Here is a 14,375-nt window from a genome sequence, read left to right on the forward strand (position 1 = left end):
CCCGTTCGTCACCCCAAAAGGTAGTCGGGTGAACTGGTATAACCTTTGACCCGATTCAAAGGCGGTATAGATGCGATCGGCCCTAGAGATGGGGATCTGATGATACACACTACGCAGCTCGAGAGTGCTATAGACTGAGTACTGGGCCACCTGTCGAACCAGTGCGTCCATCCCCGGTATGGGGTAGGCATCCAGCTGTTTAAAGCGATTAATCGTCTGTGAATAGTCGATTACCATTCGTTTGCGATGTGCTTCACTTCGCACCACTAAGACCTGGGCCCGCCATGGCGACCTGCTGGGTTCTATGATACCTTCCTTTAAGAGCTGGGCCGTTTCTTCCGCAATGAATTGCGCTTCTGCTTGCGAGTAGTGCCGTGATTTCACCGCTACGGGAGTGCAGTCAGTGGTCAGGTTGGGGAACAGGGAAAGGGGCTCAATTTCCATTCTTGCGAGTGCACACACAGCGAGCGTGTCAGTCCCACCGAACTCCATTTCCAAACGTCCATGTCGCTTAAGAAAATCGTGTCCTAACAGAATGTCAGCACATAAAGCAGGTAAGACCATGAGATATACATCTGGAAACATGCGTCCCTTTATCACAAGCTTCAATCGACATTCTCCTTTTGTGCTGAGCCTAAGCCCTTGGGATGCCATAAAGATCAGTCGTGTTGTCCCTAGAACCGGCCACCCATTTCTTTGCACCAGTCGAAGATCAATAAAACTATCTGTAGACCCTGTATCGATTAAAGCCCACGCAAAAACGCCTTCGATCATGAGTGGAATAATGGCCTGAGCAAGGCCGGAAGATCCGGCAGGTATTGTGCCATCCGAGCGAGATGATCGCGCCTCACGTGTAGATCCCACGTCGGCTGCAGTTTTCCGGTCATTTGAGCAGCCTCCGGAGGGCACTCGTGTCAAACGTATAGTTTGCCGTGCCGGAGCAGGAGCTTGTAATTCGTATGAGCAGCCTTCAGAGGGCGCTCGTGTTATGCGAGAAGGGTCACAGCCAACTGTAGTTTCACGTGCTGGAACAAGAGCGTGTAGTTCGCACGAACTGCCGTCGGATGGTGCTCGTGTCACGCGCATAGTTTCAAAGCCATCACGCGGCGTTCGGATTCCAGTCAAGGACGATCGCTCCGCGTTCGGTCGTGTTAGAGCCATTTGTTTAGGCGGCCCGACGTACTTCACTAAGGTCGAGCGTGCAGCCAGGTGCCCACGAGGAGGAGCGCCGCTCATCAAAGCCGGGTGAGGCACCCCGCTCCGTGCTCGGTCCGTTGGCTCGGCGATAAGCCCATTCAAGGTCGCGCGAGTTCGTGAGCCCCGCGCAGTCTTTCGGCAGACTTTTGCCAAATGTCCTTTCGTCGAACACAAATGGCAAAGCGCTTCCCGAGCCGGACACGCTGACCTGGGATGTTGCCGATTCCCACAGAAGTAACACATAGCGTTCCGTACAGGCTTTGGCCTAGCCGCCGCAGCAGCCACCAAGCCAGAATCCGGGTCCTCCTCGGGAGCGGCCAGGGGTTCCGCTAGCGTGGTCGTGTCCGCTCCCGGGTCCACGGCGGTAGTTCTCTCCGGTCACATGAGTTGAGAAGTCCCCGCAACGACCCGTGTGTGCTCATAGGCATTAGATTGCTCCCGGGCCTCTGTGTGCCAGCCGTAGAGCCTCCGTGAACGTCAGGTCAGCTGTCTCTAAAAGTCTTAGCCTGAGAGTAGAAGAGCCGATCCCAGAGACAAAAGCATCTCGGACAAGATCATCCTGGACTTGCTCGTGAGTGCGTACCTCTTGAGCACTGTCCGCAAGTAGACGTCACAGTTCCTGGGCAAAGTGATCTACCGTCTCAGTGGGCTGTTGGCTCCGCGTTGCGAGCAGATGCCTGGAGTACACCACACTCCGTTTCTTAATGTAAATTCGTTTTAGCTCTGCCACAGCGGCATCGTACGTCGCACATTGTTGGATGCTCCTGCAGACGTGATGGTCCACTTTAGTCTGCAGCACGTCCAGTTTTGTTTCAGCAGTGGGAACGGTATCCTGTGCTTTGAACTGGTTCTCCAGTGATTTGAGCCAGTGAGTTTGCTCCGAGCCCGAGTCCACTGCTTGTGGGTCGGCGCCGAACGTCGGTACATGGATCATCTTGTGTCCCGCCATTTCCGTGGATCTGATTGATATTAAGTGTTGTGAAAATCAACCAAGTCCACAACTTTGCCCCATAGGTAGGTTTAATATCAATCAGATCTTTGGCATGATCCTGTAGAATACAATCATGCAATATATATCAGGATCATGGCATCATATAGGAAGGATCAACAATATTAGTCAATGCAAGCAAGCCTAGAATATGAGCGGGTACGTACCATTCAAGACTACATGTCATAGTATAATGTCACAGAAGTGGCTCAGCGTCACGGACGTCCGAGGTCTTATAGACGCCCCTCAGTGGTTCAAGTGAGCATCACACCCGGGTTCAACTTTGATACATTTTCACTACAGTTCCATCCAGAATTTGGGAGTTGCTACAGTTGGCAAGTTATCTCCGGCACTGCCCAGAATCGTGGCTCGAGAAGAGTAAAAATTCTTAGTGGAGGCAATGGGGGAGCACATATTGTCATAAATGACTGAGGGAAATAATATTACAAATAGGGTTTTTCCAAATAATGTGAGGTTGGATCGGGTTTGTCTTATTGGAGAAAAGATATTGTTTCTTGGTAAATAATTAAATAATACAACTGTAGCCACAATGTCCACCAGGGTTCATTGGGGTGATTTGCTGGGTTATCAAGGCTTAATCGTTTCAGCTCGAGGTCTGGCAAACTACCATTGTTTAATAAATTAGATGTAAATATTTGTCGGGTGTGTCCCCTCCCACCTTTGCCTATGTGACTTCTGGGGGATGGTAGTTCTGAAGTCCATCCTCAACTTAATGTTATTGAGTTTTAAAACAAAGCTAAACTGAACAACGGTTCGGAAATAATAAAGTATAAAATCCATGTAGGCTAGCTCTCTCTGGCTCTCGGCTTCTCAGTAAAATATTTTGTGGGATTGTAGTAGGATTTGACTCTTGAGGGAAAAGGTGAGTTTGCAGATTGAAAAAGGATGGGGATTGCCATAGCTATTGAAGTGACTGTTTTATTTTGAAGTTTTACAGATAAAACCACAGAATGGTAAATCATTTTGTCTAGTTTTAATAATGGAAGCGCTGTAATTATTTGGTTGTGACTAAGGGTAATATTGTTTTTAAAAATGTGCTTTGAAATAAAGTAAGTGGTCTTTGTTCTTGTCGTGTCAAAAATGAGTAAAAGATATATCCACTTCACTGAGAATGACCTTCAGATGTTCTTGAAGGGATTAGAGAGACAGGGCTCCAAGTGTTTTGCAGGAGACAATGGAAAAGCAGAATGAATTTGGGATGCAAACCTACTCTCAGCGGGAGGCAACCTCATCCTCGACACCTACTCCCTCCCACCCAAACTTTGCCCAACCAATCTGATTGATCTCCTCCCCTCTCTTCGCTCCTCCCCCCTCCACTTGTCCCCTCCCACCCAAACTTTGCCCAACCAATCCTACTGCTCTCCTCCCCTCTCTTCGCTCCTCCCCCCTCCTCTTGCTCCTCCCACTTGAAATGTTTTTAAAATCATTTTAAATCCTTTTCTCCAATGCCCACGACCGCTCCACACGTATAGAGAAACACTTGAGAACGATTATCACAGACACTTTTCATGTACGATCGCGATGGTAGTTATGCTGGCGCAGCGAACTGGAGTTAAGTTTGGATCGGGACGCCTCCCAGTAATGGCGGAAGCAAGAGCGCCGCCTATCGGCGAAGGGGGCACGATCGTCATTATCGGATCGGTCTATATATATTGGAAAAATAGGTGCATAAAAAAGGCTGTACTATATTCTTTCCTGTAAATTTTATTTTTAAAATAGCCTAAATTCGGAATTACCATCGTGTATCTAATGATCGTTGGTCCCGATTCCAAATCCATTTGACCTGCCTCGTGCCCAGTTATTGCATCCATGTTCCCTGTCTTTGCCAAGCTGCTGTGTCTTACCACCTGTGTAAATGAGGAAGATTCATTTCGCAGTACAAGGGTTTTTAGGGCAGGCTTGATGGTGAAATTTTTTTGAATTTTTCACATCTGGTGATGCAAGAATTTCTCCATTTATCGACGATACTTTCAAACAGATTGCATTCCTTTTATTGACTGTTGGTGTACTGAAGTCCAAATTCGTCATTATGTACAAAAATTTCTCAAAAAATGTATGCATAGATTTGACAAAATTCGTTACATCACATATTTGTTAAACTGGGACTCCACTGTAATGGTGGAGATGTTTGATAAATCTCACTGCAGGTCTGCTGAATGTGACAAGTCCAGTTTGTTTGTTATGCCCTCTCAAACTTTCTTTCACTCCATCAGTTTATCTGCCTTTCATTTTCACCTTCCAGGGATGCGGTGTGAGTCCAGACAGTATTGTGCAGTTAGCACTACAACTGGCATTCGCCCGCATGTATGGACACCATGCGGTGATAGTCGAAACTTGCAGCACAGGCACCTTCCTACATGGCCGCACAGAGAGGTTTATAACAGCCACAAATGAGGCTCTTGAATGTTGCCAGGCTTTCGGTGCAGATTCTCGAAGTCATGGCTCGCATCGCACTACCCTTCTGCACCAGTTGATTGAAGCAACCTCCGAACAGCACAAGCAACTCATCTCAGAAGCTGCCACAGGTATACCATTTATTGCATCTTCAATCGAAAAATAGAGATTATAAACACATGAAAGCTTGCACAGGAGGTAATCATCTTACCGGGGATCCACAGTAGTTACAACAAGCGTGACGGACCAAATGTAATTTTTACTGCATAGCCCGTAGGGCGAAGCCATCCAGAACAGTGTTTGTCTGTCCATATGTATGTATGTATGTATGTATGTATGTATGTATGTATGTATGTATGTATTGTTGCAGATTTGAGAATCCCATAATTGTTGTAAATATCACCCTGTGTAAATGTAATGATTCTTGTAAATACCTCCATCAATTTGTGTAAAGGTCAAAGGTCGCCCCACTTAGTTAGTCCATGTACAGGCACGTAGGCCACCATAGAACCTCTCTCTAGTTATTTCTTTATTCTATGTCAGTATAAGGCTCTGTCTCCCATTAATTGACACTGCATTGCACCGAAGTGAAATAAGATAGGATCCCTCCAACACCCCCATAGCCTCTTCAAAGTGCCAGTAACTTTGGGTGGGGTTATTAGCATCACCTTCACCTCACGACTCCATTACGCACGAGGTCATCTCGGAGCAGAAGGTGGGAGGAGTCAGCAAAGCACCAGGAACAAGGCGTGGCTTTGCCAACGCCTCCTCAAGGGGGCGGGATTGGTGAGCCCTCGCGACCAATCAAGGCCGAGGTGAGCTCACCGATGGGCGTTTCCAATGGGCCGGCGGCTTGATCGCGACGCACCTCATAAAAGGGGGTGGGGAAGGACTGCGGAGACAGATGCGGGAGATGCGGCAAATGAACCACACATGAGCGAGGGACCTTCGATGAGCTTTGAATCCACCACAGCTTTGGCCACCGCAGCTTTGAGCTTTGACAGCGGTTTCGGCCGCAGCTACGAAGGAACGCCGCCGTGCGAAACCGATTGAGGAGGGTCGGCAGCTGCTCACCTCGAGCCGCGCCATCACCCCAACCGGGCCTGCATCCTTCCCGCCCTGTGATCCCACCTTCTCGCCCGTCCAGCCATCCACCTCCTGCCATTCATTTCTGCTTCATTCCCCGTGTAAGTCTGATTGTCATCTGTCCTTTGTGTTGTCCCTGGGAATAAGTAAGACTGTATAGGTAAGCTAGAAATTGCTCTGTGTCCTTTTGATCCTTCCAGTTCCCTGTAAATTGCATTTCATTTCTTTTCTGCATTGGTGGTGTGTAAATAAGTAATAAATCCTGTTCTTCCGTACTCTGCCTTCTTTCCTTCACATCTGTTCGTCCTTGTCTTTTCCATCATTGAATTTGGCCAACAAATAAGAATCGGGTCTAGTTTTTGTTAATGGTTCGAGCCGCGGCTGCTAATCCGCTCGGCAAATAACATCTTGTCCGCAGTCTCGAACGAGGTTGCTCACCTGCCCCTCTGGAGGGAGCTGGGCAGCTTCAGGACTCACGTCGGTCAGTCGCAGACAAGAGGATTAATCCCCCCTTTGTAAGGGGAAAAGGGGCCGATGTTGAGATCCGTAACAGTATGTATGTATGTATGTATGTACGTATGTATGTATGTATGTATGTATGTATGTATGTATGTATGTATGTATGCATGTCCCTCAAACACACACCAATTAGAGCTGAAGACAGTTGATTGGTGATCTCATTACGTTGTATGACGTCTGACTCTACACACCGCCATTTTGATTCCTATGCCATTCAGGCAAAACATATCATTGAACCTGTCATATCACAATCACCATGCTCCACCTTTACGTTTTTCATGCAGTGTGAAACACAAACAAACCGATTGTTAAAATGACCATCAAATATCGAAGGCAAAGGCGTTACGGGTCTTCCAACGACAGCACATAAAAGGCCTTAGGCTTCATGCCTTCATGCCTCACCTTTAGGCCGCTTCGGACAAATTAGCCCAGGTTTCTTAATACAGTAGTATTGTTTTCAAAATAATAATAATAACGTTAATAAATCATATAAAAAATATAATTGTAGCACTGCAATCCCTTTGTCATGACTGCAAAGTTACTCGATCAAAGCGGTGTATGGTTGGTTCATTGTTTGACTCAAAACATATTGAATAAACCAGTGTCTCAATACAATCTCTTCACTTCCATGGTGTCAGAGCTGAAAGACACAGAGTACTTCAAAATAATTCAATGCTTTAATTTGCTAACTGGTATCCCCTCCCAGATCATACTATTCTCTTCAACTAAAGTATCAAACAAGCCCGGCTAAGCCGCTGTTAGACTTTCAGTCTTGTTTATACAAGATCGAGGCTCATGGAAGAGCAAAACAATGCAGGGTAAAAAAGTAACAAACTGAAATTGGGGTGCTGGGCCAGATGTGGACTCAACAAGCAAGGGAATAAACAAACAGGCAAAATAGGGCAGACAAGAGAAGGGGAAGGAACACAGGAACTTGCAAGTAAGAGATTTGGGTTCAGTAGGGCTATGACAGTGGAAAATATTGTGGTTACTTATGGAGAATGACATGTGATGGGAGTGCATTGCCTGCTTTTGAATCCTTGGAGGGAAGAATGGGATTGCACAGCTACAAGAAGGCTGTTCCATAACGGAAAGGAGGAACGAGAAAGTGGATAAAAACAGTGACCTTGGATTTTGGGAGTTGAACTTCGACTCGGAGTTGAACAAATCTGCATCTGGCTTTGTATGGCAGCTTCGCTACATGATCAACCCAGGAGTGTGTCATCACAGAGTGTGAGGCACAGATGTCCAAGACACTGCACCTTTTCCAACAGCTGATCATGGAAATAGATAGGAGGGCTTATATTATCATCCTTTGATATTGATAGCATGTGACCTGAATATTAGCCTTAAATGAAAGATGTGCAGTTCCATTAATCAGACTATATCAATGTCAGACAATACATATTGAATTCCAGATCAGCAGAGAATGAGGCAGCCATCTGCCAGAGCCCAGAGTGACACCCTCTGCAGTCCACTGTTTGTAGAAGTAACGTGGCCTATATGTCCCACGCAAAATAGTCTACGATGCCTCAGGCAGGGTGACCACCATCTTGCATCAGAAAATTAAAGTGCGAGGGGTTTTTTTGTTCACAAAGTCGAGGCTCAAACAGGAGCTAGAACAAAGAACGGTCAGGTGTAACAGAACAAAAAGAACAGGAGAAAGAAATTGGAAAACACACCATACCAACAGTGGTGAAAAGGGACAAAATGGAGGAAGACTTGGAGAAATAAGGGATGAGGGGAAGAATGAGAGTAAGGGAGGAACAAATGGAGTGGAAAAGATGGATACAGCCACAAACTCTCAAGAAGGAAAACTAGAAACTTGGAAAGTCTGAGATGGTGGTGAACATCAGTCTTGAAGACTTGTTGGGATGAATGAGATTGAAGAGACTGTGGAAGTTAGTTGTACACGCGGGAATAAAGAGGAATGAATGAGTGGATGTGAGCAGCGATTCGGGATTTTGGGAGTTTTTGGGTGTTAATGGGAGATGTTCGGCTTTATCCAAATGCACTGCATTATAGCGCAATCCAGTGCTTCAGTGAGATATCATGCAAGGGAACTTGTAAGAGGGCGTTATCTGCACCATTAAAAACCAATTTGACCATTTAGTGGAAGACGGACCAGATCCGCTCGATATTCTGAAGGATGCTTTGGGCCAAGAATGGGATACAAATCAGTGGGTGCATTTTCCACTCTTTGGCTTGGTTTCGAAAGGAGAAAAGACAATTTCTTTTATTTCTTCGCTGATCTTCCTTGAGGTTGAATGACGTCACAAAGAAGGTGATGTGAAGATGTTAAGAGAAGACAAAGACTCAGGACCGTGTGGTGAGCTCGATTCTAGTTCCTGGGTGAGGGAAGATGAGGTGAGGATCGACTGAGGGAAGATGGGAGACTATGTTTTTTGTGACTTTGAGAAGTATTACAATATATAATTTTGTGTGCACCTTCCTTGTCCATCCCACATTATTCTTTACTTTGAAGGGTTCCTGCTGGTATAAAATAATAAAAATAGGGGCAATACCTCCGGGTGCTCCCCAGGTAGAATAAAGCAGTGCAGCACACAGACTCAAGGTATTTTAAACAGTATCATGGTGTTTTAAACTACTTTCAATGGTTGCTAGAAGACAGGGCAGCATGTAGAATCATACTAACTTAATCATAAGCCTTTAAACAAACAAACACAACATGTATTTTGGGGGCAACCCACCTCCCCCCAACCCCATACACCTCCTCAGACCCCAATTTTTGTAATGCCTTCAACAAACATTGGTACATCATGGGTGATTAAGGTTGTGGTCAAGTTTCATCGAAATTTGTGTGTGTAGTTTCAGAGGAAAAAGCAAATTCCTATTTTAGGGGTCAAACCTGGATCCACTTTGACCCCCAGTAGACCCCCTTAGTCCACATTTTTTTTAATGCCGTGAGCAAACTTGAGGTGCAACATACCAAATATCATTTGTGCCAACTTTGGTCACAATCGCATCAATGGTTTTGGAGAAGACGTATTGACGGATTGATGGGCCACACATGGCATAACATAAGCTCCCCGGATCTACGTTCCAGGTGAGCTAAAAATGGTGTCGTTGTAACCATTACAGAAAGCTCTAAGTCCTGCAGGACGGCATTTCTATGATGAAAACCACACATGATGTATTACAACTTTGAAATATTTGTTCCAAGTAAATCTATTATTGTCTTCACAACAATCACATTATTAGCTCTCATAATAATGCAATCTCATTATAATAATGCAATCTCATTATTAGCATTATTAGCATTATCAACATTATGTCCCTGCTCTCAAATGTTGTGTTTGTGTGCTTCCTCCCCTTCTCTCCCCATCTTGTCGACCGCTCCGCTTTTTATATACTTTGTTTGCTTGTTTGTTTGATTTGTTTGTTTGATAAATGTTCGCTCTTTCACGAGCCTCGACTCTGTATACAAAAAAAAGAAAGAAAGAAAAAAGCTCACCTGGAATGAAGTCCATCCACGAGTCCGCCAGTCCGTCCGTCCGTCAGTCCGTCAGTCCGTCAGTCTGTCCGTCACTCCATAAACACTTGCAACCTCTTCTCCGAAACTGCTGAAGGGTTTGTGACCAAACTTGGCACAAATGATATTAGTTGTGTTGTGACTAAAGTACCGGGTTCAAAGTGGATCCAGGTTTGCCTCCCCAAAATAGGTATTTGCTTTCTTCTCTGAAACTACACATATAATTCCGATGAAACTTGACCCCAACCTCCATCACCCGTCATGTACCGAAGTTTGTTCATGGCACGAAGAAAATCTGCCGCCTTGGGCATCTATGGGGGGGTTGCCCCCCAAATAAAGGGTTTGCTTTTTTTCTCAGAAACTGCACATGCAATTTCCATGAAACTTCAGCACAACCTTCATCACCCATGATGTAACAATGTTTGTTCAAGGTATTCGAAAAATTGGGGTCTGAGGGGGTATATTGGGTTGGGGGGATGGGAGGTTTTTCCCCAAAATAGGTATTTTTTTTCTTTGTTTGTTTAAAGTCTTATGATTATGTTACCATGATTGTACGTGGTGCCCTGTCTTCAAGCAAGCATTGAAATTGGTTTAAAATACCCTTAGTCGGTGCAGTATACTGTTTATTCTACCAGGTGAGCCCCAGGGGTATTGCCCCTATGTTTATAACTATACGAGAGCAGGAACGTTTTACAATAAAACGTGCCACACACACATGTATGCTATTCCTTTTAGCAAGAGAAGGATCCAAACAATATTGTTGGTTTTTTGCGAACCCTCCCCATCATTCTCCAACCCCTCATCCATGCCTCTCTGCCCAAACCCACCATCCCTTCCCTCATCCACCCATCCCTCCATCACTCCCACCATCCATCTTCCATCCACCCCTCCACCTATCGCCCACCCACTCCCTCCATCCCAACCCACTGAACACTCACCCAACCCCTCCCTCCCAACCCACCATCTATCCCCAGGACAGGGATTTATACGACACCTGTTTGTTCTCCACTGCCTTGCATTGAGGCGTAGCCAACAACACTTCACCGATATTCCAGAAATTTTCCTGGATCCAGCGTACCAACTGGAATATCATGACGACATCTTCCCCACCAACGTGCGAAATATTCAAGCAACCCTTTTAATTCCATGGGTTCCTGAAGGAATAGTTTTTGTATATTACATAAGGGAAACAAGTGTGTTGTGTTGCCTTAGCACGGTATCGACCAACAGAGACCTTCAAGCTTACAGTAAAACTCTGGAATTGAGCCTGAAGGAAATAGGGGATGCACTCGCTGGTAAGCATCAGAAACAAATGCAATAGGTAACTGCAAAGATTGACTTGGTAACACGATTTGGATGTTTGTTTTCCTTCCGTAGAAATACGCGTGAACCTGTGTGATGACATTTCTCAGAATCCTGGGATCCCAGATTTAGATCCCATATATTTGATGATTTTCCCATTGTCTACTAATTGTTTCATATACTTGTCTTGCATTGGATAGCATCTTGTCAATAGAACAAGGCCGGATTTTACTCATGTGCGGCCAAGTTATAGCTCCTCAAAAACAAACCAAGGATAGGCAACATTCAGATGTCTAAGTAGTTTGAATAAAATGCTTTAAATGATTGAAAGAGCATTTCATAAAATTATGTTGTTTGATTGCACTGGTCACAATTTAAAAAATGGAAATACACTTTTGGTTTCATCAGTCTGTGAAGGCGTGAATTTCATTGCTCCCCACAGTGTCAGTCAAACTGAAAGCTTTCCGGTGCTCCCTTGTGTGAAGAAATCGATCCATGGACAATTTGGACATGTTTCTGGCTTACTGGCTGCCTCCACAGAGAACCTCCTTTCAGAAAAAGAGAGTGAAAAAAAACTTCCAAACACAAAGGGCCGAATTTACGAAAGGTGTTTAGCGAGCGTGTTGCGAACACACGCCTAACACTTAAACGCTGACAAAAACGTCTTTGTAAAAACGCACATATAAACAGCAATTTACGAAGGGAGATTAACATCTGCTTCGTTCTACCAAAACCCACGATCATAGGCCTGTGAAACCCCGCCCACATCTCCAACATCCAATTGCAATGATGCACTTGCATATAATGGCAGCACCATGGACAATTGTTGGAGGGGGTTTTGTGCATTGCTCCTCATCGTAGGTTACGTTGCAACTTCATGCAGCAACAATGCACCGTGTGAGCCACAGGCAAATGCACGGCACACAGGATTCCCAAAATGCATCCAAAATCTGTCCCGTTTAACAATTACAACAATCTTGATACAAACGGTTCTCCTGGCTGCCCTGCTTTAGGGAGAACCACACATGCACAATTAGTCACAACAGCTTTTGGATTAAAAAAGTCAAATATTAAAAAAAACAGTGAATCCAATAACAAACCAACACAAACAAAGGGAAAGAAAGCAAGGCTTTGTTGGAAAGATAACACAGACAAAAAATGTGAACATTTCAAGTACCAGTTATTACTGATTTTTTTTTTTTTTTTTTTTTTTTTTTTTTTTTTTTTTTTTTTTTTTTTTTTTTTTTTTTGCATACTGAACCGAGGCTCGTGAAAGAGCTAACATTTATTTCACAAACAAATCAACCAGACAAACAAAATATACAAAAAGAGGGAGCGGAAGACAAGATGGGGAGAGAAGGGGAAGCACACAACCACAACATTTGAGAGCAGGGAGAAGTGTGGGAGGGAGAGGGCTTGGGGGGAGGAGGCGTGGGAAGGGGGGGTGGGGGGGGGGGGGGAGAGGTATAAAGCACAAGGGGACCGAAATTAGCCTGGGTAGAAAAGATCAAGATTTTGGATGGGGGAGGATAAGAGATGGTGGTGAACAGCTGTTTTAAAGACCTGGAGGGTGGAGTGGGATTGAAGAGAGTGAGGGACTTTGTTCCAGAGGTGGGAGAAAAGAGGAATGAAGGAGTGAAGGTGAGCAGAAAGTCTTGATTTTGGCAGTTTAACCATAGGAGGGTTGCAGGCAGATCTTGTGCGACCTGTAGGAATATTTGGGGGACAGAGCACAGAGAGAGCTGGGGGGGCAAGGCCAGAGAGGAGTCGGTAGAAGACGAAAAGACCACCAACCTGCCTGCAGTGAATGAGTGAAAGGCCCTTGGAGTTAGCTTCATCGCGGGAGATTCCAATGATTCTGAACGCTTTGGTTTCAACAGCGTGAAGCCGAGCTAGGTGTGAGGCAGGAGCACCAAACCAGAGGGGAGAGCAGTATTCCATAGAGCTGCGGATGAAAGCCTTGTATGTGGTGAGGAGCTCAGGTGTGCCGAGGAAGGACTTCGCACGACGGAGGATGCCCAGTCGGCGACTGGCTTTGGAGGCCAAATTTGAAATGTGGTTTTCCCAGGAAAGATCATGGAAAATAGTGAGACCCAAAAGCTTGAGTGACAGAACGTCTTGGAGAGGATTATTCAGAAAGTGGATGGGAGGGTTGTCCAGTCTGTCTTTTCGAAGAGACATTGTAAGAGTGTGAGATTTATCAGGATTGAAAGACATGTTCCATTTGTTTGCCCAGTCTGTGATTTTGTCCAGGTCTGCAGAGAGTGAGGAGGCTGCAGACTGCCGATCTGAGGGATGAGGAATAGAGCGACAGAGAGTAGAGTCGTCAGCAAAGAGATAGAGAGGATTTTCAAGAGAGTCAGAGAGATCATTGATGAAGACCAGAAAAAGCACAGGGCCCAGAACACTACCTTGGGGAACTCCAGCCTGAACAGGAAGAGGAGATGAGAGAAACCCATTCAGGGCCACATGTTGACTACGACCAGAGAGGAAGTCCGCCAGCCATGCGTGGAGATTTCCATGGATACCAAAGGAGGAGAGTTTGGTGAGCAGAGCAGGGTGCCAGACCGTATCGAAGGCATGTGAAATGTCAAGGGAGACAGCTCGAATTTCCTGTTTGGTGTTGAGGACCTCCATCCATTGTTGAGAAAGCAGAAGCAGCATATCCAGAGTAGAGTGACCAGGTCTGAAACCAAATTGATGATCAGAGATCAAGCCATTGGAGAAGAGGAAAGATTTATATCTGAAGCAATGATGGATTCCATGACTTTGCTGATAATTGGGAGAAGGCTGATTGGTCTGTAGTTGCTAGGATCCGTTTTTGCACCTTTTTTGTGCAAAGCGGTGATGTTGGCTGATTTCCAAGCAGATGGCAGATGACCTTGAGCAAAAGAGAGGGTGAAGAGAACAGAAAGAGGGAGTGTAAGAGCGGAAGAACATGATTTTAGGACCCGTGGGCTGATGCCGTCAGGACCAGTTGCAGAATCAGAGTCGAGGGTTGACAGAAACTTTTCCACCTCGTCAGGAGGAAAGGACACAGAGTCCAGGAGCAGCTGGGCACGACTGGGTACGGTGGGTACAGAGAGGGATGGGTTTGGGACACAAGATTTAGAGGCAAACACAGAGTTGAGGCATTCAGCTTTTTCACGTGCGGAGTCAGCCGTTAAGCCGTTTGAGGTGAGGGAGGGGATGGAGGGCGAACAAACACCAGAAACAGATTTGACCAGACACCACCAGGATTTGGAAGAGGGAGGCAGATAAGAGAGTTCGGTCTTGAGAACGGTGAGATATTGTTTCCTGGCTCTCCTGAGGGTGGACACACACTTGTTTTGGGCTTTGTGAAAGGAAATGAGATTTCCTTCCGTTGGATTTGCT

General features: G+C 45.6%; 2 protein-coding genes across 2 annotated transcripts in view; one reads left to right on the top strand and one right to left on the bottom strand.

Moving 5' to 3' along the window:
- LOC144889711 (carnitine O-palmitoyltransferase 2, mitochondrial-like) overlaps window positions 1–11,200 on the top strand; it is an 84,642-nt gene extending 73,442 nt beyond the window's left edge. The window contains exons 10-12 of the mRNA XM_078770896.1: window positions 4,449–4,731; window positions 10,673–10,993; window positions 11,076–11,200. Coding sequence (XP_078627022.1) covers window positions 4,449–4,731; window positions 10,673–10,993; window positions 11,076–11,200 — 729 coding nt within the window. The remainder of the gene's footprint in view (window positions 1–4,448; window positions 4,732–10,672; window positions 10,994–11,075) is intronic.
- LOC137416116 (carnitine O-palmitoyltransferase 2, mitochondrial-like) overlaps window positions 1–14,375 on the bottom strand; it is a 1,201,140-nt gene that overhangs the window by 564,234 nt on the left and 622,531 nt on the right. The gene's annotated exons all lie outside the window — the stretch shown is intronic.

Source organism: Myxine glutinosa, chromosome 1 (genome assembly GCF_964187855.1).
Source record: "Myxine glutinosa chromosome 1, kmMyxGlut1.1, whole genome shotgun sequence".
NCBI classification, from domain to species: Eukaryota; Metazoa; Chordata; class Myxini; order Myxiniformes; family Myxinidae; genus Myxine; species Myxine glutinosa.